The 27,693-nt window shown below is 39.9% G+C and overlaps 1 protein-coding gene across 2 annotated transcripts in view; it reads right to left on the reverse strand.

The window, feature by feature from the left end:
* Positions 1-27,693, reverse strand: part of GALNTL6 (polypeptide N-acetylgalactosaminyltransferase like 6) — a 1,184,120-nt gene that overhangs the window by 58,016 nt on the left and 1,098,411 nt on the right. The window contains exon 11 of one of the 2 annotated variants that reach the window (XM_034661383.1): positions 5,845-6,066. The exons of the other annotated variant lie outside the window; for it this stretch is intronic. Coding sequence (XP_034517274.1) covers positions 5,845-6,066 — 222 coding nt within the window. The remainder of the gene's footprint in view (positions 1-5,844; positions 6,067-27,693) is intronic. 2 annotated transcript variants of the gene reach the window in all.

Raw genomic sequence — 27,693 nt, forward strand, 5'->3', positions numbered from 1 at the left:
TTTTTTCCCTCTTCAAAGATTTTATTTATTTATTTGTCAGGGAGAGAGAAAGAGTGTGCACAAGGAAGGGGAGCGGCAGGCAGAGAGAAGTAGGCGCCCCGCTGAGCAAGGAGCCCGATTCAGGACTCGATCCCAGGACCCTGCGATCATGACCTGAGCAGAAGGCAGATGCTTCACCAACTGAGCCACCCAGGCTTCCCACTAAGATGTCCAATTTACTCAGCTGGCAACATGGAACTAAAAATCAATTTTATCATAAGACACTTTAAGTTTGCCTTGGATTGTCTCAACTGTCGAGAACTCAGAAAACACACAGTAAAATCTGAAAGGATAATGCGATTCTTTATGTGTTCTTACATTTTTTTCAACCTCGTTGTTGAGCTCCAGAGAGATGAATTAGAGTGGTGTACTGGCATTGCCTCTGCCTGGGAAAATAAATGACAGATCAAGTCAACTCGAATACACTCAGAATGACAAATCATCTCTGAACGATTGCTTCATTTAATGATCTGGTTTAGACAGATAGCGGCTGAATGGCAGGGCCGGTCCCCGCATAGTTGCCACGGGAATGGCAGGACAATCTCTCTTTGCAGCTTTCCCAGTTGCAAGACTGTGTTGCCGGGGGAGGGGGGAAACTTGCCGCAGCTGTCGCAAGGGGATGCAAGAGAGCCTCCCTCACTGCGCTGCAGGGCTGGCTTTGACCTCCGCATTATTCAGCGGCAGCATTTACATAGAACTGGTTTGAAAGAGACACGGTCACATCCTCGGATGGTCTTTCCGATAACACACCGCCTAGGGCCAAACTTCCTTTCATGGAAGCTGATCCCGAGAACTCTGAAAAGCCTGTACACCGCGAGAACTTGAGAAGAAAGAGGAGGCAAGCAAGCGAAAAGAAGTCAAGTGCCACCAAAGCAGGGGAGGAGCCCTGGAATGATCGAGGGCACCGGTCAGTGTGAAGGTTCCACAATTCCCGGCGACATTAATCTTGAAGAAGGAATTTAAATAGCAGCCGAAGGAGTTCGGCACTGAGATGAATTTAAAATAAAGATTTAAAAAAAGTTTTGCACAACTGCAAGAAGACAGACGGATGAGCCAAGATTGGCACATTGAGGACAGAAAGCCGACACGTCTCGAAACTCTCCGTCACAGGGTGGGAAAGGCACGTTTGTCAATTTTACATCTTTTATTCCCTCTTCCACATGATGTTTGGGATTCAGCGGAACTCTTCTTTCTGGACTCTAAAGCAATACTATAAAATTCTTCAGCAAATTCATGAATTCTAAGAAGGGGAAAGGGTAAGAAGGAGAAAGATAATAGGAAATTCTGCTTTCATTTAGTATCTTGACACAAAAAAAGGCACTCCATATGTGCCTGATTTAAGAATAGTTTTCCACTTTAAACTCGTTCTTACCCCATCCAACACAGCAGCGTGGAAAAGCACAGTGCTTCTATCTGAATCGCACAGGGGGATGTTCGACTTAGTACACTGCTCAAAATCCGTTTCTTTCCCCTGGACTCCATGGCCACCCACTGCTCCACCCATTCCACCCACTCCCAGGGATGAACCCCCAGTCCCCACCACCCGCAGGATGGAGGGACTTCTCTGCAGAGCACTTCTCTGTCAGATGTGGCTTTAATCTCCTCTTGCCTTTAGGTAGGAAGCTGGCAGGAAGAGTTTGGAAATTGGCAGAACGGAGGATTTTCACTTTTGGATTTTTACCTTCTTCTCCCAAGGGTATCAGAAAAGAATATGGAATATCTCGCTTGACTATCATGTGCACCATAGACCTGAGAGTCCATCACAACTGATTACCTGAGATTCTGACCTCAGACTCTTCTGGGCCAAGCTTTCCAAAGTGATGGATGATGTATGGCCAACAAGGGAGGGTACAGAGACTCTTCCCCCCTGTGGTGGAAGTAAGACCTCAGTGTGTTCTGTGCAGGTGTCTGGGCAGAGCAGTGAGTGGCAAGGGGAACAATAGGGAGCTAAAATCCTCCATTCATTCATCATTCATTCATTCAATGAATATTTATCGCACACATACTATATGCCAAACACTTTTTTTTTTTTAGCCACTGAAGAGTAGTAGTAATTCCACAAATCAACAAAATCTCTGTGTCATGAATCTTTCTTTCTAGTATGGGAAATAGACAAGAAACATGATAAATATATGCATTATATAACTTGTAATATAGTGATGAAAGCTGAGAAGAAAAATGAAGCAGGGAAGGGGGATTGGGAGCGTACAATTACGAGTGTACGTGTGTGCGGGTTGTTGCACACCATGGGACGATCAGTGACGGCTTTACTGAGACGATAACTTTTTGAGGAAGGGCCAGAAGAAAGTGAGACGAGGAGGCATAGGATTCCCGGGGCTGGAGGATTCAAAGTAGAAGGAACAAGTACAAAAGCTCTGTGGTGGGATCGTGGTTGGCCTGTTGGAGGAGTGGCGATGAGGCCAGTGTGCCTAGAGAAGAGGGGGTGAATAGTATGAGAGAAGGTTGGAGGGGTTGCAGCAAGGGTCAGATCATTCAAGGCATAGATAAGGACTTTGATTTTTACCCCAAGAGAGATAGTAGCCATTGAAAGATGCTGAATGGAGAAGTGGCCTGATCTCCTATTTTTAGTGGACTCTGTTGAAAATAAGCTGAAGGGAGGGAGGGCAGAAGCAGAGAGATGAGTTAGGAGACAAATGCAATAATGCAGCTGAACTTGTTAGGGAAATGGGTTGCAGTTTATAGGCTATTTATGGCCTGTAACGTATCCTTTACAAGGTGGGTTCTAATAACCAGTGCCAAAAATTGCCTAAGCACTTCATTGTTTACCCAGAATCAGGCTGGCACAGAACAGCAGGTGGAAACCGTTCCAAGTACAAGTGCATAAAACAGCCAGTTACCCTGGTTTTGGCACAGATCTCCCATAAAGGATTCTTGTGTTTACATTGCTGGAGGTTTGTGGTTCCTTTCTAGACCCGCTTTCAAAGAGCCACACGGTCTGCATTTCCCTTTCGCTTTCTTACAAAAACAGCAATTGACCTTTTACATTTATTTGGGAGCTTTGCCCATTCTAACAATTAATTCAAAGTTTATAGGAAATTAAACAACCCTCTCACACACTGGATTGGATCCTGGAACAGAAAAGGGACACGAGCGAAAGAAACTGGTGAAATCTGGATAAAATCTGTAGTTTAGTTAATGGTAGTGTACCGACGTTCATTACTTAGTTTAAACGCACTGTAGTGAATGTGGCCAACAGTCAGAGGTTAACATTGGAAGAACTGGGGTGAAGATTATCTGTGAACTTTGGGTACCGCCTTTGCAACTCTTCTGCAAATTTAAAATTATCCCAAAATAAAAGAAATATTTTAAAAAATACCCTCTTAAAGGGAAAAAGAAAAAGATAAGGGTGATAACTTGAAAAGAGCTGTTTTCAGAGATAAAATGATCCACAGATATATTCCTCACTTTTATTCATTTTTATCCACAGTTAAGAAGTAGGTTGCTATTACCTCATGGATAGTTAAAAAATAGTTCTCTTTCTCATGATTTCCTTTAGATCAAGCTGCTTTTCAACACTTCTCTTGCCTCCTGCATTAAATGTACAGGCACCATTTCCACTCTCAGGGACCTACTCTGTTTAGAAAATAGGTGTTTTTGAAACCTATTTACCAGTCCAAACCCTTGTCACTTGCTGGTTTCCTTTCTTTTTGCCTTCCTCCAATCTTCCAGGTCTTCATTCTTGCTGTGGACCACGCCTTCATTGAACAAATGCAACTGAATGCCATTGGCCTTTGAACTGTAGCCCCATTTTCTTCTTTCCTGAAACCTAAATATGACCTTTTTTTCATTTGCTATGCTGAAGCTTTGGGGAAAGAAATTTGCCATCATGTTAAAAAAAAAATCTTATCCTTTCCATGTCTAATTGTGTAGACCAGAAATGATGAATGCAAATGTTCCCATGGGCCAGGCAAGCCACGGAAAGGTGTCAGGCAGTCAAAAGCAATGAATAACAACCTTTTGCCGTAGGCTACCTGGCCTTCAGACAGTTATTCTGAGTTTTCTGGGGAAGTCGTGTCTTTTTTAGAACATCAGTGGAAGCTTTGAGTCTATTTCCAAGCCAGGAACTTTATAAATACGGGTTATGGTTTAGTCAGGTTCGAAGGGAAAATGTGACCCATTGCAACTGGAAGTAGGAACCACAGAGGAAGCAAAATATATGTTTCCACAGGAGTTGGAGAAAAGCTTGATGAGATTTCGACTGGCTGTGGATCACGCAATGATGCTGTGAGGTCTTTGAGAGTATTCCTGAGTCACTAAGACAGGACTGAATTTAAATGACCATAGGTGGTAGATATAACCTGAACCAGAAACACCTTACCAAGGCGCTCTCCTGCTTATCGAGCAACAAACTCCTGTGTCACGCCATGCCATAGACTAAGAAAGCTCTCCTTGGGATCTACTTTACATTTCCACCGCTAGAAATGGAGTCCGCGGCAGATAGCTAAAACTAATAGGAGCAGACGAATATGACTAATATTCCAGGGAAGCTTTAATGAAATGTTCAAGATGCAAAGTATCAGACCAGATCGCTAACTGGCTTAAGCAGCCAATATTAGGACCACGTGCATATTCAAAAACATTCGGCAATGGAACATGCATGCAGTGATGTTCTTGACTTTGACTCTCTCCTTCGTGCCTCGGGTATCCCAGGCACAGGTAGGGAACGACATCTTTTTGGACCCTCTTGGCAAAACAGGCAGCGCACACAAAACATTTTCCAAGGCGAGCTGGGACTGCTCACCCAAGAACACTACCTCCGTCCCCCGGCCGCTCCTGCCACACCCTGGGGCGACCTGCCTTCAGAGCTCTGCCAAGCCGCAGACCAGACACCGAGCAGGCTAAGACGAGTTCTCCCCCACACCACAAAACCACGGACAATGATGAAAAGGCTCCCCCACAAGGCACTATAGTCACCTCCTGCCTTCTGAAAGTCTTGGGAACCAGGACAGCGCTAGCATCCCGCCCAGCCTGCAATTTCCCCCTCACAGCCTCCTGCTAAAAGCAGATTAAATTGCTAGGATAAATCCACCCTATCCAATTTTAGTCCTTGCTTTAGCATATGCTTTTCTCTGAGGAGAAGGCTATATAGTAACAGGACTGAATGGAACAGAACCCAGCACAATAGTCCTTTCTATGCCAAAAAGATAGAATTTTAAATTTGGGAACCAGGGCTATTCAGTTCTTTCCATTTTAAATCACGAGGTGGAATCAAAAAGAAGCATTCCGAGGTGGAAAGGTTAGTGCTTATTGAAGCATCCGATGCGGCTCCTGCATGCGCCAGGGCCGTGGGTATTACGGTAATGCATTTCTTCATGATTCTGCATAGCACCTCCAGCTAGGAAAAGAGTCAGGCCGCTCCATCACCTCATCCTTGCACCTACCAGTAGTAACAAAGCTATGCACGGAGGACGGTGAGGGATTCTATCAAGATCAGGTCACACTATTGACGCAGTAGCATGACAGCTATTTGCATTCTCTGCAAGCTGTTATGGCAATTTCACTAACCTCAAATAAAAGTATTTTCCTGTGTATTAAAAAAATCCATTTGGAGAGTCAATAGCAGCCACGGGTTCTGGGTGGGATTATCAAGGCTGAGGGCTGAATGCTTCTCCCTGGCAATTTCTAAAAAAATATTGGACATTCATTTCTGGGAGATGATTTCAGCTGATCTTACTTGGCCGTAGGGCAGAGGAGCGGGAGGCTTTGGCAAGCCCTGCCGCCGCCTGAGCCCAGGAGAGAAGGACACGCTGGGGTAAGGGCACGTTTCATGCAGCCTCTCCTCACCTCCCCCCAGGCGGCCGGTGGGGGCTCCACTGGAGGGTAGTACTTAGGCACATCCCAGGCCACCGCAGCCATGAACCATTTGAAGTCCTTGCACTTGAGCTGTTTGCGCAGCTCCTTCTGAGCGGAGATGTCCCCGGTGGACAGGTGCCTGTACTCTGGGCGCCGCTGGTAAATGTACTCGGCGAATTCATCCATCCAGGTCTCAGCCACCCGCTTCAGGTTCTGTGCGGCAGAAAAGAATGGCATTTATTGACCAAAGCACTCAAAGGGTGATTTTCGTTGCACTAGAATTGGAAAAAGTAGCAGAAATTCGACAACAGCAGGCCGCGTTGGTTGGTGGCTTTTTAATAAGTGGGAGTTTTTGTAACTACAAGGGGCTGTGATACGGTTAGTCTGAGGCCTTGTGCACATTTCTCCTTCTGGCATGGGGTTCAACTGCCAGTTAGATAATTTATCAAAGTCAGTCAAATTTCAGCTTACGAGTACATCAACTTTCTCATCCCTCCTGTGATTTCATGATTATAAATTATTTTTCACGCAGAACCAAAGGAGTTGAAACCGGAGATAATGAAGTCCTTCTTATGCAGCAAATTGCTTAAACCATTTCAAGGAACAGTTAGGATCTTGGGAAGAATGAGGACAAACAAGCTGTTACTCTTCTCTGCCAATTACAGAGACAACCCAGCATTACTAAATTCAAGACCTTGTGTTCTGATGATATTTTCTATGTACAATTCTGCTAAGCAGAATTCAGTAATTTCCTGCACAATGAAGTGTAATGAAGCTAAGGAAAGCACCAACTAGCCGGGCTTCTCTGCAGATGTTTCCATGGGTGAAGGAAGAGGGAGGCTGATGGTAGGGAAATAAGCATGCTCCTTGGGGGAGGGAGACCGTGTGGGCCCCAGGGAGGAAGCTCAGCGCTTTCATCAGCTTTGAGATTGAGCAAATAACTCGTGCACTCCAGGCCACAGATTCCTCACCTGAGAACGTACAGATAGTAATATGTACCTGCATCATGGGAATGGTTGTAGGATCGAAGGACGTAACACCTAAAGTGGTTGAGCTATACCCGGAGCTCACCAGGTACTACGGATATTATTATTATTAGCAGAAAGTAATTGGAGGTCTAGTGCTGGGCTTGGCCACAGAATGAACTGAATTGTTCCCATGGTCTTTAGCTGAGATGAGATGTGCTCTGCCACCCCTTCAAGCTCTCTATATTATATATAAGATTTTATTTATTTAATAGAGAGAGAGAGAGCGCAAGCAGGGGAAGCGGCAGGCAGAGGCAGAGGGAGAAGCAGGCTTCCCGCCGAGCAGGGAACCTGATATGGGGCTCGATCCCAGGACTCTGGGATCATGACCTGAGCCGAAGGCAGACGCTCAACTGACTGAGCCACCCGGGTGTCCCCAAGCTCTATTATGTGAAGCGCTGAGAGCAGCTGGATTGTCTAGAGGGTCTGAGTTCTGATGTCCCCAGCTTGTCACAAAGTTTCCCAGGCAGTGTCCCGTAGGCTTTGGTTCTTGTTTTTTGTGTTCAGATTTCTTATTTCAAGTGCCCAGTAGCTGTGACATGGACCCTTTCTGTTTCTCATTTGTACTTAGAAGATAAAGTGAGCAGAATGGCTGGAAACTTTAATAAGACCCAGGCATAAGCGACTCAAGGAAAAACTAGTGATATTTCAGAAAATCACCTTCTCTTAAAAATTGTTGCAGAATCCTAATTAAGGCCTGGAACTACGCCCAGAGGTTTGTTGGGAGTCAGAGTCTCCAAATATCTTAGTCCCAGTAAGATTGTACCCTTTTTTTGTTCTGTCCCACCGCTTCCACCTCCGTGTCCCCAGTGCGCCTCTCTTCCATCCAAGCTTGTCTCCCTGCACCCCCCCCCCCCCCCTTCCNAAGGGCTCAGTTAATACAGCAAGGTGCAGAAAAGAGACAGTGCTACAAACACTACTCTGATTTCTTGGTTGCCTCTGCGTTCCTTCCTTCCCAAGACTCCTGACACTGAGACTGTAAGAATTTTTTTCAGAGGGATTATTGTTTGCCATCGCTCTGCTGCCTGACATCCTAACAGCATTGCCTTGCCTGTAACACTTTCCTCTTCTCCGACTTCAGTTTACCTCGACAGACGATCAGAGTTAGAATCAATGTTGTTTTGTAATATTCTGGCCCTTGTCACATATCCTGAACTGCCTGGTTTGTTTGGAGAAAGATAAGGAAACTGATGATGGTGGGGGCTCCCGCTCTGGGACGGTGCCGTGTACTACACACACCTGTTAACATTCACGGCTGAGTCTTCAACATCATCTCGCCATTTACCTTTCATTCTGACAAGCGCTCCAGATGAAATGCTTGGTATTTTTATCTGTCCTTGGACAGACAATGTTTACTGATTAGTGAAAAGATTCAAAGATAGAATGGGAAAAAATTAGTCAATTATATTAAAACTTTATATTCAAATTAGATTTTAGGCTGTGGGTACAACCTTTATCTTAAAATCCAATTATTATATAAAATGGAAATATTTAATTTCCACTACTGTATGCTTCTCTGATCAATGAAAGTGAATAAAGGCAGGGGAATATAAAAAAGCAGAGGCAAAGAGGTAAATTACCCAGGAGTAATGAGAAAATGGCTTTATTTAGTAGAGACATGTCTTAAAAATTCTGATAGCTTTGTCACTAAGCAATCTATTTTGATTTGTATAAATAAGCACTTTTAGACTGTACATTCCATGAAGTTAGGTATAGATCTGTTTTTTAATTAAAAAACCCAGCACCCTGAATGATTCCAAGCACATGAGTGTGCTCATCTGGGCATGCTAATTGTCGAATTAAAAAATATATTATAAAATGAATGTGAACAAATTCATAGTGTGTGTGTATAATGGTAAAGGCACTGAAATAGGAACAATTTTTTAAAAAGTGCTGGTGCCAAAGGGTAGCTATTTGTTGCTTTGGATTTTTTAAAAAAGATTTTACTTGTTTATTTATTTGAGGGGCAGGGGAGGAGCAGAGGGAGAGGGACAAGCAGCCCAACGCGGGGCTTGATCCCACAACCCCAAGATCAAGACCTGAGCCCAAACCAAGAGTCAGACACTTAACCGACTGAACCATCCAGGCACCCTTGTTGCTTTGGATTTTTGAAATAGAAATAGGAATCATTATAAAATTCAAAGAGGAACTGATTTGTTCAGATGCATTAAGCTGGAAACGACTCGAGGTGTCATGATAAATGTTAGCCAGGATAAGCACCATCAACAAGTAAACGGGGTAGGAGATAGCACGCTGGTAAATTGTCAACAGCTTTAGGGAAGCTAACCGGTATAGTTACGTGGGAACCGGCCCGACAGCTTTTGCATTATCATGTCCTTTTCAAATTGAAGTAAACTTGGTTGCAGGTTAGGTTTGCTGATTTCCCAAACGCTCTAGAGGATGCAGCAGGATCATGAATGCATTGCAGGGAAAATGTCAAATCATCCTTTTTTGTAGGTTTCCAGGAGACGGGAAAAGAGAAGCAGCATGATAATTGCAAAAATTCTAATAGCTAGTTTCCCTTCAGCAATGAGCATTACATAAACATTTAAACATAAATACAACATCTTGCCCATTCTCTAATGTTCCCAATGACTCATTAGACATCCTCCATTATAGACGCTCTGTTCTCTGAATTGAATTTCCTACCAGGAGGAAACTTTCTAAAGAGTCGATTATTATAGTCAAGGAATAGTCCTCACTCCCAAACAGTGCAGGTGACTGGCCAAATAATATCATTCTGAAGTCATTATTCTGGAAGTAACAATACACTGTGTTCATTTGCCACTGTGATAGCACTTAGTTTTGGGGAAAACATTGGGACCACAGCTAAGGAAATATTACAAGCAGTTGCAAAAGTTTCACTGGCCTTTTATAGATTGTAGACTAGATTCACCCATTCCAAGAAATGAAGTAATCATACACACATTTGCGTTCATTGAGGTATTTACATGGGAGCATGTCTACACACATCCGAATACGTGGAGGTAATGGGAGAGGAGCAAAGCGGCATTTCTCACGGAAACGTTCACAGCCGTGTGCGCACGTACAGGTTCACGCCGCTGAGACATCCAATCACATCTCTTGCCGGAGGTGGTAACCAAGAGAAAAAGAAATCAGCCTGAGTCGGCCCATCTCTCCCTAGGACTGATTGAAGGAACACTGGTGAAGAGGCTAAAGGGTCCATAAAATGGTTAGCAAGACTAAAGAACGAGCGAAGAACGGACTCCGGAAGAGCCGTATGTACAACCATTTACTCCCCAAGTATCTGAAGTTGGATCTATCAGGGTTGTCTTACACACACGGAGCCAGGGGTTAGCTGGGATTCCCGCTATTTGAGATTTAAATAGAATTTGCTTCAACTACAAACTACGCATTCTTGTTTTCCTCAGGATCTGTGTGGGTTCCCAGGGCTTTGTGTTCACACATTCATCCTTCACTTCGAGTTGCTGTTGGGGGACCTTCCCTTCCTGCTGACGTCTTGCCGCAGGCTTGCTTTCTCTTCTCGGTCACGCAGAGCACTGAGCAGGGCGCTTGTGTGCTTCTCCTTGCCTCTCAAACACTCCCCCAGGGACATCATGAAGGTGTGGACTGTGACTGCGGATTGGAGCGTGGTGACAGAGCCCCCGATGACCTAAGGTGGAATATTTGACTTCTTTCATATTCTTTGGCTGCTGCAGAGAATTTCTCCTTGGCCAAAATTTCCTGTCTTTTGACCCCCTACTATGCTGCTATCCTCAAAATTTCCCTGTAGGTCGCCTTAGTAGGGCTGCACCAGAATGTCATCATTTCTTCTCCTTTTTCACGCAGAGTAATTCAGCTTTCTCATTGTCTGTCCCTGCTTATCCTGGCCAAACCCTGAGGCCTACCCTTCCACAGCCAAAATGTCCTTTCCAGGTGTTTTACTGGGCAAAGATGATTCCCCTAAAAGGAATTTGACAGCTGGCCCTTGGGTTACACCCCACTGAGCTTTCTGTTGCAGAAGGGAAGCCCACTGTTCCAGATATTCTCCAGAGAGTGTCTAATGGCCCTCTTGAATGTTATTCTCCTACATGAGACCTCTGCCTATGGGATCTGCTCTGCTCATCGCCGCTTAAAGAATGCAGTTATTCCCTGGCTTTGTCCATACAGTTTCTCCCGCTTCAATGCCCTCCTTCCTCTTATTTGTCTGATCTCACCCATTCAGAAACTCTCTTCTTAGTCCTCCCAATTAGAGATGCCAGGTAAAATGTGGAACACGTAGTTAAAGTTGAATTTCAGGTGAAGAACAAATAATTTAAAAATGTAAGTGCAATTAATAGTTGCATAATGCTTGTATTATTAATATTACATGTGTTAAATTGAATTGAATTAAATTAAACAAGGAGGCCATCAGACTGAGGTGGCTCTGATGCCATAGTGGCCTGCCATGCAAACCAAAATGCAAGACTGTAAATGTCTCAAGGTTGTGAAATCAAAACACTAGGCACAACCGATCACAAATAGACAATGAGGCCCTAAGCTATAACCCTTCAAATGATTTCCTTTCTTTGCTTTTGTATTTTTCTTTATACAAGTCTTTGCCCTTAACCACTTCCAGTTTGACATGGCCCAATTCAAATAGACTTTTGCTCAAATAAGCTCTTGAAATTTTTTTAAATGCTCCAGTTTATCTTTGAACACATGGGCCATAATTATACTAAGAAAGTTATTTATCTAAAATTCAAATTTAAGTGGGTGCCCTGTATTTTTATTTGCCAAGTCTGGCTACCTTACTGCTGATATATATAGTACGCATGTGCTATGTGCTCTGTGAAGGTTTTTTTTAATTCATTAAGTGACTGTATATTCAGAACCTGGCGTATCTTGATGTTCTTGCCAATACATAGTGAATGTTTTGCTTCTGTGGAAATGATTCCAGAGAAGTTTCAGGCTGTCTGCAGAGAAGCCTGCTATAACACACAGTTGATCTAAATATGCTTCCCAAACCCACTGCTTTTCTGTTTCTAACAGGTGGGATCCTGCTGGCCCTCTATCTGGGAAGCAAGCAGGGAAGCAGCCACATCGTTTAAGGTAACAGCAGCGCTGATTGGAAGCTGGAGGTGAGGGCTCAGCATGGCTGGGATGGACAATTTAGGGTTTACTGTTAACCCTAATCTGCAAATAAGTAGGGGAAGGCCTTCTGTCTCTTCGCATCGGGGCTGGGTTCCAGCCAGGCTCTGAGTGTGGACAAGGGAGACTGGGGGAGAGGGCCCAATCCTACTTAAGGTGAATCCAAGAGTTTTTCTCCTGCTGGTTTTTCATGCAGTGTGGAAGTCTTGTAACAGTTTGAGAAGGAGGGCTAGGGACCTGAAGAATACATTCATTTTTCTGTGTAGAAAGCAAATGAAGATGTCTCTAGTTCTCTATTTTTAAAAGCTGCAGACCTTCCTAAGTCTTGAGTGATAAATGAAATAAAAACTGTTACTCTGAGCACCTTCTATGTACAAGCCGTTGATCGCATCATCTCTTTTTACGTCAGCCTCAGTTGTTTCTTGTGTGTTACCGCATGCTCCTCTGTTCAACCCAAACTGGTATTAATCTCTCCTTTCTCAGTGTTGACCAAATATTTATTAACACACTTAACACATTCAGCCTTATATTAGAGGTCTTTAGAATTCAAGTCTTGTTTTTTTTGCACTATCTGACACTAAATGTTTCCTTAATTCTAACACTCATCAGGTCTTTGAATTGATATCTTACCAGGGACATTAAATCACATTCTAGCTCAGTTTATAAGAGCAGATGTCCAGCTCTGACTGATCGTCTTTATTGTGCAACATGAAGAAAATAGATAGTTCCATTATACCTGCTGATTCATGACACTGCAGAAATCTCGCTACTAATTATTTCTTCTTGCCAGCAACATTTTAGACCCTGCTGTTTAATTATCCTAAAAATACAATCCCTATTCTGTTTCTCAGCAGATTATCTGGCAGTCGATGGCCTGGCCATGAGGCTGTCCCATGCATGTACTATCTGGGCCACCTCACCTCCTAGTGGGCCTCCCTTTCTTTGTGCAGGATACAATCCTTACACAGGTACCGGCCTGACCCCAACCTGCACGCTGTGCTTGTGTCAATATTAAGCTATTGTATTATGATGGGTTTATAATAGATTTCTCTTTCTTCAGCTGTCTCTCTCACTCTCTCTCTCCTCTTTTTTTTTTTTTTTTTGGTGCTTTTCCTCCAGCAACTGCTGGTAGCTAGCGAAGCCAATCTCAGCCAGAAACAGTTTCTTATTTGTCCCAGACTCTCCTCCAGCAAGGAATTGCATCACTATCTCATGACTTTAAAAATTCTGCCTTGATTTAAATGCATTTCTTTTCTCCTCTTTGATGCTTAAGAGTACTTTAGTGGCTCCGGAGTCCCACCCCAAAGCCCTCTTATCATTGATAAGAGTGATAATGTCATCATGGATACAGCTCAAAAGAGAATCTCTTTAAGAGAGCCTCAACCTCTCTACAATTATTCAGCCTAGCACTGCTTTCTCTCTGATCTAAAGACTTCTTTGAAGTCAGTGGGAATTCTTCAGCATAAGGACAGGATGGCTAATCCAGTACTAAAAAAAGGAGGCTTCTCTGACAGGCAGTTTCCTCTTCTTCCCAAGGCTATGTGAGCTGTTTGTAACTGGTTACCTGCTCTGAGCTTGTTTGAGATAATTTAACTATATCTCTATTCTATTTTTTGGTTGGATATTTTAGAGATTTATGGTAGCTTTTCTGATAACATTTAATGTAGCCTTTAGATATAAGACAAAGAACAACTCCCCAAATTATTTAACCACATATCTTATTAAAAAATGCACATAAACCTAATCTTACAAACAGCTTTATGGAGGAATAATTGATATACAGTAAACTGCTGGTGTTTAAAGTGTTCAATTTGGCACGTTTTCATATATGTATATATTGCTGAAATCATCATCATCATCATCAAGATAATGGACACATGCATCACCTCCAAATGTTTCCATGTGCGTCTTTGAAACCCTCTCTCTGTTTCCTTTCTTAAGCACCTCTGCATTCATCCCCCGTCAACTACTGATCTGTTATTTGTTTTTTAAAATTATTAAGACCTAATTTTTTTAGAGCAGCTCTAGGATCACAGCAAAATTAAGGGGTAGGTTCAGAGATTTCCCATTTACTCCCTGCCCCCATAAATGCATAGCTTCTCCGGTTATCAACATCTCCTACCCAAGTGGTCCATTTATTATAATTGATGAACCTCCACGGACACACCATCACCCAAAGCCCACAGTTTACACTAGGGCTCACTCTTGGTGTTGTACACTGACCTACTTTCTGCTACCATGATTTAGTTGGTATTTTCTAGAATTATTTATTTATTTACTTATTTATTTATATTTTCTAGAATTTTAAATAAATAGAATCATAAAATAAGTGTTTTTTGTCTGGCTTTTAAAACTAAGTATAACAATTAAGTTCATCCATGTAGCTGCAAGCATTTCTGTTTCTTATATTGCAGGATGTGGCTATACTTCAGTTCGTTTCTCCATTTACCTAGTGATGGACATTTGGATTTTTCCAGTTTTGGGATATTACAAATAAAGCTGCATTGAATAGTGCTTGTGTGGAAATTTGCTTTAATTTCTATTGGGAAAATATTTTGAAGTGGAATGTCTGGGTCATATGGTAAGTAGTCTAACTTTTAGTGAAACTGCTAAACTATTTTCCAAAGTGGTTGTTCCATTTTACATTCCCATTAGCATTGTGTGAACATTCCAGTTAAACCATAACTTCAACACTCAATACGGTCACTCTTTTTATTTTTGCCATTATAAAAGTATGGTTTTAATTTACATTTCCTTAATGCCTAATAATGTGAAGCATCTTTTCATGCACTTATTTACCATCTGTATATCTTTTTTGGTGAACTATCTATTTAAATCTTTTGCCCATTTAAAAAATTGGGTTGTTTGTTTTCTTATTATGCAAGTCTGAGAATTCTTTATATATTCTGGATACAAGTCTTTTGTTAGAAATGTGGTAAAAATTTGTTTAAACTAAAAAAAAAAAAGTTTACCCATTCCTCCCACCCCTCATTCCTTACCTCTGGCAATCATCTATCTGTTCTCTGTACCTATGAGCTTTTTTTTTTTTAAAAATTCAACATGTATAAGAAATCAGATGGTATTTGTCTTTCTCTATCTGACTTATTTCACTTAGCATAACGCCCTTGAGGTCCATCTATGTTGTTGCAAATGACAAGACTTCCTTCTTTTTTTAGGGCTGACTGATATCCAATTGTATATTTATACCACAATCATCCATCAATGGACACTTAAGTTGCTCCCATATCTTGGCTATTATAAATAATGCTGAAATTAACATGGGGGTGTATATATCTTTTTGAATTTTCATTTCCTCCTCTCAGCAGAAACTTTGCAGGTCAGAAGAAAATGGCATGATATACTCAAAGTGCTAAAAGAAAAAATAGTTTCAGCTAAGAATACTTTACCTGGCAAAATTATCATTCAGAATTGAAGGAGAAATAAGGAGTTTATAGACAAGCAAAAAAGCTAAAGAAGTTTAACATCACTAAACTGTCCTTACAGAAATCTTAAAGGGACTTCTTTATGCTGAAAAGAAAAGGGACTTTTTAGTGACGAGAACACATATGAAAGAATAAATGTCACAAGAAATGTAAATATATAGTAAAGGTAGAGGATTATTCACTTATAAAGTAGTATAATGGTTAAAAAACAAAAATAGTAAAGATAATTATGATTATAATAATTAGTTAAGGGATACACAAGATAAAAAAGATGTAAAATGTGACATTAAAAACATAAAGTATGGTGGGGGAGAGTAAAAATGTTGAGCTTTAGAATGGCATCAAACTTAAGTGTTATAAACTTAAAATAGACTGTTATAGACATAAGTTGTTATATGTAAGCCTCATGGTAGAGACAAAGCAAAAACCTATAGTAAGTGCAGAAAAGGCAAAGAGAAAGGAATATAAGCATACTACTAAAGAAAGTCATCAAACCACAAAGAAGAGAGCAGGAGAAGAAGGAACAGAGAGGAAATACAAAAGCAGCCAAAAAACAATTAACAAAATGGTAATAAGTACATACCTATCAATAACTACTTTAAATGTAAATGGACTAAATTCTTTAGTCAAAAAATACAGAGTGGCCGAATGGATAAAACAAAACAAAACAAAAAACAAAGAAACCAGACCCATCTATATGCTGCCTACAAGAGACTGACTTGTGATATAGGACATATACAGACTGAAAGGGAAGAGATGGAAAAAGATATTCCATGGAAATGAAAACCAAAAGGAAGCTAGAATAGCTATTCTTACATTAGACAAAAGAGATTTTGTCCTATTACAATAACTGTAATAAGAGACAAAGAAGGATGTTATATAATGATAAAGGGATCAGTCCAACAAGAGAATATGACATTTGTAAATATTTATGCATCCAATATAAGAGCACCTAAATATATAAAGTAAATATTAACAGACCTACAAGGAGAAATAGATAGCAATACAATAATAGTTGGGGAGCTTAATATTCCACTTACATCAATAGATAGATAACCCAGATAGAAAATTAATAAGGAAACATCAGCCTTAAATGACATCTTATATTTACTAGATATTTACAGAACGTTCCATCCAGAAGTAGCAAAATACACATTTTCTAGTGTACATGGAACATTTTCTGAGATAGATCATATGTTAAGCCCCAAAACAAGTCTTAATAAATTTAGAGGATTGAAATCATATCAAACACTTTCTCTGACTGCAGTGGTATAAAGCTAAAAATTAATCATATAGAGGAAACTGGAAAATCTGCCAATATTTGGAGATTAAACAACATGTTACTGAACACCCAATGGGTCAAAGAAATCAAGAGCAAAATAAAAAAAATTTCTTAAGACAGACAAAATTGGAAATGTAACATACCAAAATTTATGGAATGCAGCAAAAGCAGTTCTAAAAGGTAAGTAAATAGCAATAAATGCTTTCCTCAAGAAACAAGTATCAAATAAACAACCTAACTCTACACCCCAAGGAACTAGAAAAAGAAGAACAAAGTATAAAGTTAGTAGAAGTAAGGAAATAGTCAAATCTAGAGAAAAATAAATGAAATAGAAACTAAAAAGAGAGTACAGAGATCAATGAAACTAAGAGCTGTTTTTTTTTGAAAAGACAAACAAAATTGACAAACCTTTATTTAGACACACCAAGAAAAAAAAGAGGACTCAAATGAATAAAATAAAAAATAAAGAGCAGTTACAACTGATACCACAAAAATGCAATGGATCGTAAGAGACTACTATGAGCGACAGTGTGCCAACAAACTGGACAGCCTAGAAGGAATGGATAGATGGATACAACCTACCAAGACCGAATCATGATGAAATAGAAAATCTGAACAGATTGGTTACTAGTAAGGTGATTCAATCAGTAATCAAAAACCTCCCCAAAAAGTACAAGGTCAGACAGCTTCATGGGTGAATTCTATTCAAAGAAGAATTAATACCAAATCTCAAACACTTCCAAAAAATAGAAGAGGAGGAAACTCTTCCAAACTCATTTTATGAGGGCAGTAAAATCTGATACCAAAACCAGAAAAGGATGCTACAAGGATGCCAATATCCTCAATGAACATAGATGCAAAAATCTTCAACAAAATATTAGCAAGACAAATTCAACAATACATGAAAGCAATCATACACCATGGTTGAGTGGAATTTATTCCAGGGATGCAAGAATGGTTCAACATCCACAAATCAGTCAATGTGATATACTGCATCAACAAAATGAAAGCTAAAAATTATATGATCATCTCAATAGATGCAGAAAAGGCATTTGACAAAATTCAACATTCATTTATGATAAAAACTCTCAACAAAGCAGGTATTCAGGGAACTTCCCTCAACATAATAAAGCCTGTATATAACAAACCCACAGGTAACATCATAGTCAGTAATAAAAACTGAAAGCTTTTCTTCTAAGATCAGGAACAAGGCATGAATGCCCACTCTTGCCACTTTTATGCAACATAGTATTGGAAATACTAGCCAGAGTAATGAGGCAAGAAAAATAAATAAAGTCATTCAAATTGGAAAGGAGGAAGTAAAACTGTTGCTATTTGCAAGTGACTTGATATTATATCAAGAAAACTATAAAGACTTCATCAAAAAACTGTTAGAACTAATAAATAAATTCAGTTAAGCTTCAGGATACAAAATCAATACACAAAAATGTGTTGCATTTATAACTAATGACAATCTGTTGAAAGAGAACTGAGTCCCATTTACAACTGAATTGAAAAGAATAAAATGTTTAGGAATAAATTTAACTAAGGAGTTGAAAAATCTGTATGTTGACAACCACAAGACATTAATGAAATAAATTGAAGAAGACACAAATAAATGGAAAGATATAGTAATACTTGTGGAATTGGAAGAATTAATATTGTTAGAATGTCCATACTATCTAAAGCAATATATAGATTCAATGCAATCCCTATCAAAATTCCAATGGCATATTTCATAGAAATAGAATAATTCTAAAGTTTGTATGTAAGACCCTGAATAGCCAAAGCAATCTTGAGAAAGAAGAATAATGCTAAAGGTATCATGCGTCCTGATTTCAAACTATATTAGAAAGAAATGTGATTTGTAAATATTTTCTGCCAGTCTGTATCTTGTCTTTTCATTCTCTTTACAGTGCCTTTTGAAGAGCAGGAGATCTTAATTTCAGTGCAGTCTAATTTACCAATATTTTCTTCTACGTGTAAGTGCCCAAAGTGTCATATTTGCCCAACCTCACAATTTTTCCTCTTTGTTTTTTTTTTTCTAGAAATATTTGACCATATGCAAGAATTTATTTCAACTCTATTTTCTTTCATTAATCCTTTTGTTGTCAATACTACTGTCATGATTACTGTAGCTTTTTAATATCTTGAAATCAGGTAATGTAAGTCCTCCAACTTTGTTCTTTATCAAAGTATCTTAGGTCCTTTGCATTTTCTAGATAAATTTTAGAATCAACTTGCTTCCATTTTTTATTGTGGTAAAATATGCATAATATAAATATTGCTTTTTGACCACTTTTAAATGTGCAGTTTGGTGACACTGAAAACATTCACATGCTCCCAGCAACACAGTTCATATTTCAGTTGCCATGGTATGTTAAATGTGAGTAATTGTATAAGGAACACATGTTGCTGTTAGCTCTTCAAACCACAAATCACTACGTAAATAATAAATGTGCATATTATGCTCAATGACCAATTACATTACTTCTTTCAAAATCTGCTGGTGATTGATCATTGCACATCTGTTATTCAGTTCACACACAGTTCACATCTGCTATTCAGTTCACACATAGCCAGAAACATAGTTGTGTTTCATCCTTGTATCCTATAGATAGACATGACATGACATTTTACAAAAATGGATAATCAAAATGAGAAACTTGGCTAACAAAGATGAAAGAGGAGCAAAAAAGCAAAAAGTGATAATGCTGAAAACGAAATTCAAATAGAATTTCTAAGAGAAATGCCTGGCCATAGAAATGTTAATATGGCTGCCATTTGAGAGACTCTATGTATACAGCCAGGGAATTTAGTAAAAGTGCATTTTTTTTTGTCGTAAACGAGGAAAATACTTGTGATGAAAGGATAAAGAAGTCCCAGAGAAAGTGATACCATAAAAAACTTCACATCACAGGAACTATGGTAGATATTTCACAACATTGAGAGTATAAAGGATAAAATATTGGAAGGTGACCCAAACTTAAAAAAGGAGTGTTACAATTTGCCAAGGCATGGAAAAAGATGCTCACTCTTTAGCATAAATTATGTGAAATACAGTTTGAATGAATGTTCTAGCTACTTCTGATGAGTATTTTTACAAACAAATGTAATACCTTAATTTTCCCCCACAAAACCAAAAACATTCACATGGTTATGCAACTAGCACCACCATCCATTTCCATAACTTTTGTCATCTTCCTAAACTGAAACTCTATACCTAGTGAACAATAATTCCTCATTTCCTTTTTCCTCAATCTCTAGCAACCACCATTCTATTTTCTGTTTCACATGAATTTGTGTAAGATATTTCATATAAGAGGAATCATGCAGTATTTGTTATTTTATGACTGGCATATTTCAGTTAGCATATGTCTTTAAGATTTATCCATTCAGTAGTATATGTCAGACTTTTCTTCCTTTTTATATGACTGAATAATAATCCATTGTGTGTGTGTATGTATATATATATATATATATATATATACATATATATATATCACATTTTGCTTGTCCATTTATTATTAAGCAAATTTGGGTTGTTTCTATGTTTTGACTATTACTATGAACATGTGTGTACAAATATCTGTTTGAGTCCTTGCTTTCAATTCTTCTGTGTATGTACTCGGAAGTGGAATCCCTGGATCATATGATAATTATATTTTTAATTTTTGAGGAACCTCCCTACTCTTTTCCACCGTGGCTGCAACATTTAACATTTCTGCCACGTACAAGCATTCTAATTTCTATACATCCTTTCCAGCATTCATTGTTTTCTGTTTCTGTTTTTGTTTTTCAATAATAGCCATCTTAATGAGTGTGAAATGGTATCTCATCAAGTGGGTTTGTTTTGTATTTTCCCTACTGATTAGTGATGTTCCGCATCTTTCACATGGCTTATTGGCCATTTGTATATCTTCTTTGGAAACATGTCTATTCAAGTCCTTTGCCCAATCTTAAATGGGGTTGCTTGTTTGTTTGTTGTTGTTGAGTTGTAGAAGTTCTTTAAATATTCTGGATATTAACCCCTTATCAGAAATATGATTTGCAAATATTTTCTGCCATTCAGTGAGTTGCCTTTCACTCTATTGATACCTGTTGATAGTATCCTTGAGGCCTAACCTTACCTAATGTTTAAGCTTCAAGGGGGCCGGCCACCTGAGGTAATCACGTCCCTTAAAGTTGGACTGATTGCTGCTGCTGAAGAATGGTTAAACAGAAAGAGCTGTATTCGTTGTCTATCAATATATAGCAAATTATCCTCCAATGGAGCAGCTTAATAATAAACAATTTTAAAAAGCTTTCACAGTTTCTGTGGGTCAGGAAATTAGGAGTGGTTTAGCTGGGCAATCTGGCTTGGATTTTCATGAGTTTCAGTCAGATTTTGGCTAAGGAAACAGTTATTTTAAGCCTTGAATGGGGCTGAAAGATCTTCCAAGGAAGCTTACACGTTTGATAAAGTGGTGCTTCCTATTGGTAGGGGGACTCAGTTTTCCTTCATACAGGCCTCTCTCCAGGGCTGCTTGAGTGTCATCATGATGTGGTGGCTGGCTTCCCCCAACTCAACTCATCCAAAAGATCAAGGTGGAAGCTGCGATGTCTTTAGGACCTCACCTCAGAAGCAAAACACGGAGTGATAAGAGACAATAATGGTTTCTGTTTCATTTTGTCTTGTTTATTTTTTTTAATCCCTTAAAACTGTATTTGGTTGCAATTGTGGATCAGAATTATTTTTCATGATTGGTTTTTTGAAATTCTGAGGAAGTGGAGATAACCAGTAGCTGTTGGAATTATTGAAGGAAGCTTAATATAAACAGAGGTCTTTTGTGTTCAAGTGAGGACATATGGCCCACAGCTAAAAGACAACCATTTTAAGTCTATCCGGGACCCAGAGAAGTTCCGGTACTTTGAGAACTGAAGTGTTGGTTTTTCCAGAGACAGCACTATGAGCTAGGAGTTGATGCTCTTCTTCTGAATGGTGGAGGTGGTGTGGCTTCTCCAACGGCTTCCAAGGCAAGAAACAGGCAAGTGGGAGCACAAAGAAGAAGCAAGTCATGGCTGAGACAGAGTGGGTATGGCATGTGACAAATAGGTATGTAAGCACGTGGACGGAAGGAAGCCTTTGGGGAGGTCTAGAAACATTGGAGAATAATCTGAAAGGTGTTCATTTCTGGCAATCAAGCCAATGGTGTCTCATGCTATCACAACATGAATAGAAAAGGCACTATGATCTTATTTGTAGATAATTAATACAATGGCTATTTTTTATTATTTTTATTATTTATTTTTGAGAGAGCAAGTGAGTGAGCAGGGGGAGGGGAAGAGGGAGAGAAAGAATCTCAAGCCAACTCCCTGCTGAGTACAAGCCTGATGCAGGGCTCGATCCCAGGACCCTGAGATCATGACCTGAGCCGAAATGAAGAGCCTAATGCTCAACTGACTGAGCCACAATTGCTATTTAAAAAAAAAAAAAATTAAATCACAATCAGCACTTCTAACCATTGACCAAAGAGTCTCAAATGTTTTGTTCCATAATAGTGAACATCCACCACAAGCAAATGGTGGTTAAATTAATGCTGCTATAGTATTCATTCCATTTGTTAGTAATAGAACCTGTTTCATGTTTCATTCTGTCAAAATAGGTCCCCAAAAATCTATATGTTTTTAATAGCTCATGTAGGGTCCTTAGGTTGGAGATCATATCTGTTCAAAGTTCAGGTAATCTGTGAAATTTTATTTTTATAAACTGTTTTCAGAATTAGAACACTAAAAGCATCCAGGCACCACAGAGCTGCCAATTGGTTTTGACCATTTCTCAGTCTATAGAACATTAAATGGAACTATTTTCTTAACTTCAAATGTAACATCAAAAGGAGACACACTTGGTCTGGAATTGAAGTTGGAAATGGAATTTTTTTTTTTTGTATAAAATTGACATATACTAGTTTCAGGTGTGTAACATAGTGATTCGATATTTGTATACACAGGAAAGTGATCACCACAGTAAGTCTAGTTATCGTCATTCACCATACAATTCTTTTCCTGGTGATGAGAACTTTCAAGATTTACCCTGTTGGCAACTTTCAAATACTCATTATAATAATACTGACTATGGCCACCATGCTGTACATTATACCCCTGGCAATGGAATTCTAGCCATGAACTAATAAACTATTAGAAACAAGGGTGATCAGAATGGAAATGAGCTAGGACAGGCCTCAAGCACAGTGTCACTGTGTATCTACACATCTTGCGGTAAGAAGCTAATTCCACAAAATGAGTGCTTCCCATTCAGGTGCTCCTGTGGCTTCATTATCCCATCGGGCTCCCGAAAGGAGGAGTTATAAAGCCGCCAACTGGGCTCCCTCTTGCAAGAGTTACATTTTTGGTTATTGAGATTATGGCATGTTAAAATATTTAAATTTGCTTAAATTTCAGTAGCTTAATTTTGTAGCAGCAGGGACCTATTTTATCTAAGCAAGCCTTCTCCTTTCCGAGGCTCCAGTGGAGTTGTGAATGCAGGAAAATGTTCGGTTCTAATGGGGATAATGATAAAAATGCAATTATAATTTCCCCCTACCCCACAAATGGGCTCACCATGTAGTTTCTCAAGTGCTTTGAGAAAAGAAAGCTGTATAAATGCTAACTAACAACATAAAGTGCCAAGGTGCTTCAGGTAAGGGAAGGAGTAGCCAAAAGCAGACTGGAAAAGGTGCCATAGGAAAGAGAAAATAATTCCTGTTTTAATTTTGTTAAGAATGACAAGGTAAGAGTATGATTAATCATGATGGCTAATCGTCATGTAGTTGCATACAATCCCCACTTAAATATTACATTTACTCTATAAAATCTTCCAATAGGCTTGGGACACCTGGGTAGCTCAGTCGGTTAAGCATCTGACTCTTAATTTCGGCTCAGGTGTTGATCTCGGGGACCTGAGATCCAGCCCTGTGTTAGATTCTGGGCTCAGCGTGGAGTCTGCTTGAGATTCTTTCTCTCCCTCTCCCTTTCCACCCCCCCGCTCCCCAATCCACCTACGCATGCTGTCCCCCCTGCCAAAAAAAGTCTTCTAATAGGCTTAACAAAAAACACATGGGAAATATTGGTCCTCACTAGATAGCTCAAGAAATGCTGAATTTTGTCCTTATGGCTTAATTTCTTGTCTCAATGCCAAGCCCTGTTTTGCACATTAGAAAGAATTAGCTACTTGATTCACAAGTCATAGCTGAGCTGAACTTGGGAAAGCACTGAGGAATACTTGAAGCAATGAAACTGAGCAGAATGCTTCAACGTTGGGAGGGTGATAGCATCTGTGGAAGTTTGGGGGGAATATGTAGAACAAACGAATCGGAAGGAAATCAAACTAAAAGTTCGTTTTGAGAAGCTTTGTGGAAAATTGCTGAGTTTTAAAATAATGTAGTTGTTTTTACCTCACGTGTTGTTTTCGTACTTGACTCTCAGTTTAGCATCTCTATGTTTGGTATGCAAATTCCATGTTTTACCTCCATATTGTTTAAAAATGTTAACGACAATGTGTGATTCTGTTGTTATTTCTTAAACAGACAAAAACATATGTGAATACTTAAAAAAATTCTGATGCCACTGGTTTAGGAGTTAAGGGAACAAGGGAGGGTCAAGCACTGAGATACAAGTTTTTGTTGCATGTTTTCCCAACTCCTCTCTCTAGGTCCTTGGCAGACAGAGTAGTTTTACTTTGCCTTGTTTTCCTTTGAGGCAAAACAAGCATAAAATGTCCAGTGTTCAAAAAAGGGCCATCACTAAGGTGAGTATGAGTGTTCTACTAGTATTGTGTGTCAGGCACTAATCACCAGTGTGGGGCAATGTCCTTAGGTGGTGTGACATTCCCTTACAAAGGGATGGCCCAATGCTATTGGCTTAGGACATGTACCATGCTCTATGCATCTCAATGGTAGGCAATTGAAAAATATTTATTAAAAAATTTCTCCAGCCTGAGCCTCTGTTGAGGCTCTAGAGATGACACTTATCCACATAACATGCAGTGGATTCATCCTATCTTAATGATTTATTGAAACATTATCAGCACATACTAAACTTATGGTTGTTTTCTTTAGGGAGACTCTCATGAAGAATAAGGAAATATTATTTATGGAAGATGTTTGGATTTCTTAAATAAAAGGCCCCATCTAAAGAGAGGATATTATATTCTAAAATGTGGCCAAGAAGGGAGAGAAGCAAACACATGATTGCAGTATGTGAATCATCTTTATTTCTGGCCCTAAGTATCAGACAGCCTTATTGCCTTTTCTGTTATATTGTAAGGAAGAATTAGAGATAGTTATTGTTTTCAGAGGAATTGCTTCTGCACAGAAGTCCTAGCCATTTATGCAGGCTGAGTCTTTTGGGAAGAATTCATCATTTTCCTCCTTTTTGGGAGAAAGCCCATGATAGGCCGCCGTGTCCCTGAACTCAATGATAGTTTCAGATAATGCGCCTGAACTCTATAGTTTTAAGATCAACAGAAAGACGTGCTGGCTGCTGTTGATGGCTAAGGTTGTCATGCTACAGCTCCTATTTGCTGGGCAGTTTTATGAGGGTAAACTGATTTACCATCATCGGGGAGAAAGGTCAATTTGTGGGAGCAGATTTCCCATTCATCACCATACTTCATAGCCTTGTTGGTGATTTTATTTTCCGATATCAAAGTAGTCATTTTGGTCTTGCTAAAGCTTTTCCTCAACTGCTGTATTTCTCTGACACAAACGAGGGAGGGCTGCACACGTCAGATCTTGTGTTCTTCTGTTTAAGCTGCTTCGGACAGGGAGAGCCGACACCAGGGAGAATGATGAGGGGGCACTCACTAATCGACTTGGGGTGGTCTGGCTTTGACATTGAAACACTCCTCCCCTACTCCTCCTCCTCTGTACTTCCCTCCACCCGGACCAATGTCAACAGTCTGAGATGATCTATGGAGTCAGCAGAACTGGATGTCACCAGGGATAGGACACTGGAAGAATGACAACTTGGGAAATAGGTTAAGAGGTCACTTCATAGCCAACAGAGGCAAAAACCACCATCCTCCCTCAGAGCTCAGGTTTAACCTTCATGCCCATGAAGTGTAATAACCATAGGACAACTTCAAATCTCATTGCATTCTGCCGAGAAACCCTAAGTAAATACATGAAGTGAAAAACATTTGTAACTTGGTGGTAGATCCCAGTGTAGCCTATAAGATCATTAAACATTACCTATTAATACAGAACATATATCGTTACGTGCTAATTAATGCTAGGTGTGATATATGATATACACTTCCTCTTCTGTAAAGTCATAATCACAACAATAACATAATCTTTACAAACTAGTTTATAAATAAATAAGTATATACATTACAGATCTCATTCCATAGCGAGTTTAGTTATGTTTATTGAACCCTTTGCTCACCCTCATGGTGCTCGGATTGTTATGTATAGATTGCTGGACTGTGTGGATACCACCCGATTGTCATAAACAGGGCCATTAGTTATGAGAAGTTAAAGTTTGAGGTGCCTGGGTGGCTCAGTTGATTAAGTGTCTGCCTTCGGCTCAGGTCAAGATCCCAGGGTCTTGGGATTGAGCCCCATATCAGGCTCCCTGCTCAGCATGTTTATGCATGCTTGCTTTCTCTCCCTCTCTCAAATAAACACATAAAATCTTAAAAATAAAAAGAAGTTAAAGTTTATGTTTATCTTGTCCATCATTATACTTCCAGGGTCTAGCACAGTGCCTAGCATGATAAATACTCTTTTTTTTTTTTTCAGAAATGAACATTTATTGATATAGAAAATCTGATTTTTTGGGTTCTCAGAATCCTAGATGGGAAGTCTCTACAAGTCTCCAGAGTTCTGGCTCTCCCTGAACTCATGTAAGGCAGTCTCTTCTCACCCTCCTTATCTAGGACAAATCTGAGCATTTTCCCCCCTTCCCCTTTCTCACATACCCATTTTGGTACTGATGATTTTTTCTTAGAAGCCATGATGAAAACCTTGTGGCCATATTTGACCTCTCTCTCACTGCACAGTGTGGCAAATCAATAAAAACCTTTTAGGAAATTTCCTTTACAAATGCTTCTTACATTCAAAATGTTCTTTTCCTTACTCTTTCTCCCACTGAATATTTACTTGCTGGTTGACCTGTTTTTACCCTTTCAATTTTTATACTGGCATTTCCTGTTCAAAAACTATGACTACCTCCCCACAATCTATAAGAAAAATACACCCTGCTCTGCACGTGGGGTCCTCCGGCTCTGTCTCCAATGTACATTCCTGTTTTAGCTCCATAGGTCCCGAACAACACAATCCTTTCTCCCTGTCTGTGCTTGCTCCTTCCTACAGGTAGGAAGCTCAGGCTGGAGCCCCTGCCCTTTTTCTCCAACTGCTCCTGTTTATTCCAAGCCTCCCTATGAGGGGCAGTATGGTAGGAGGGTTGAGAGTTGGGCAGACAGGTCTCAATTCACCATCCCAGCTCTATTCACTTGACATTTAACCTTATCCCTTCCAATGTGAGTTACATTTTGAAGTTCTATAGGCCATCCTGTGCGATCAGATTTTTATGGGGTTTGACTTCTTTTGTTTTATAGTTTTATTTTGCAACTTGGATAATGGTTGCCATAAAATGCAAGGTGAAATTTTAGGAAAGAAAATACTATTAATACTATGTCAGTGGCAAACCACAGAAGTATACAATCCCCTGATTTGCGTTCTGTCACATCCCTTGCAAACTTAGAGTGAGGGTCGCTTCCAGGTTTGTGTCCCATGCTTCTTTGGAGCAAGGGAGGACAGCTCTGTGAGCCTCCAGAATAGCCACCCCCCCTCCCCCTCCAGTCTTCAGGGCTGCCCTCCACTGGCTTGGGATCCCCCTGGGGAAAGTCCTTTGGGTAAAGTTGCATCCGTGGGACTACCCTTGTGCTACAGTCAGCTAGTGTGTTTATCCATGGGGTGACGGCTTTGCCCCTCTGTCATGTCCTGCTCACAGAGTC

Source organism: Ailuropoda melanoleuca, chromosome 5 (genome assembly GCF_002007445.2).
Source record: "Ailuropoda melanoleuca isolate Jingjing chromosome 5, ASM200744v2, whole genome shotgun sequence".
NCBI classification, from domain to species: domain Eukaryota; kingdom Metazoa; phylum Chordata; class Mammalia; order Carnivora; family Ursidae; genus Ailuropoda; species Ailuropoda melanoleuca.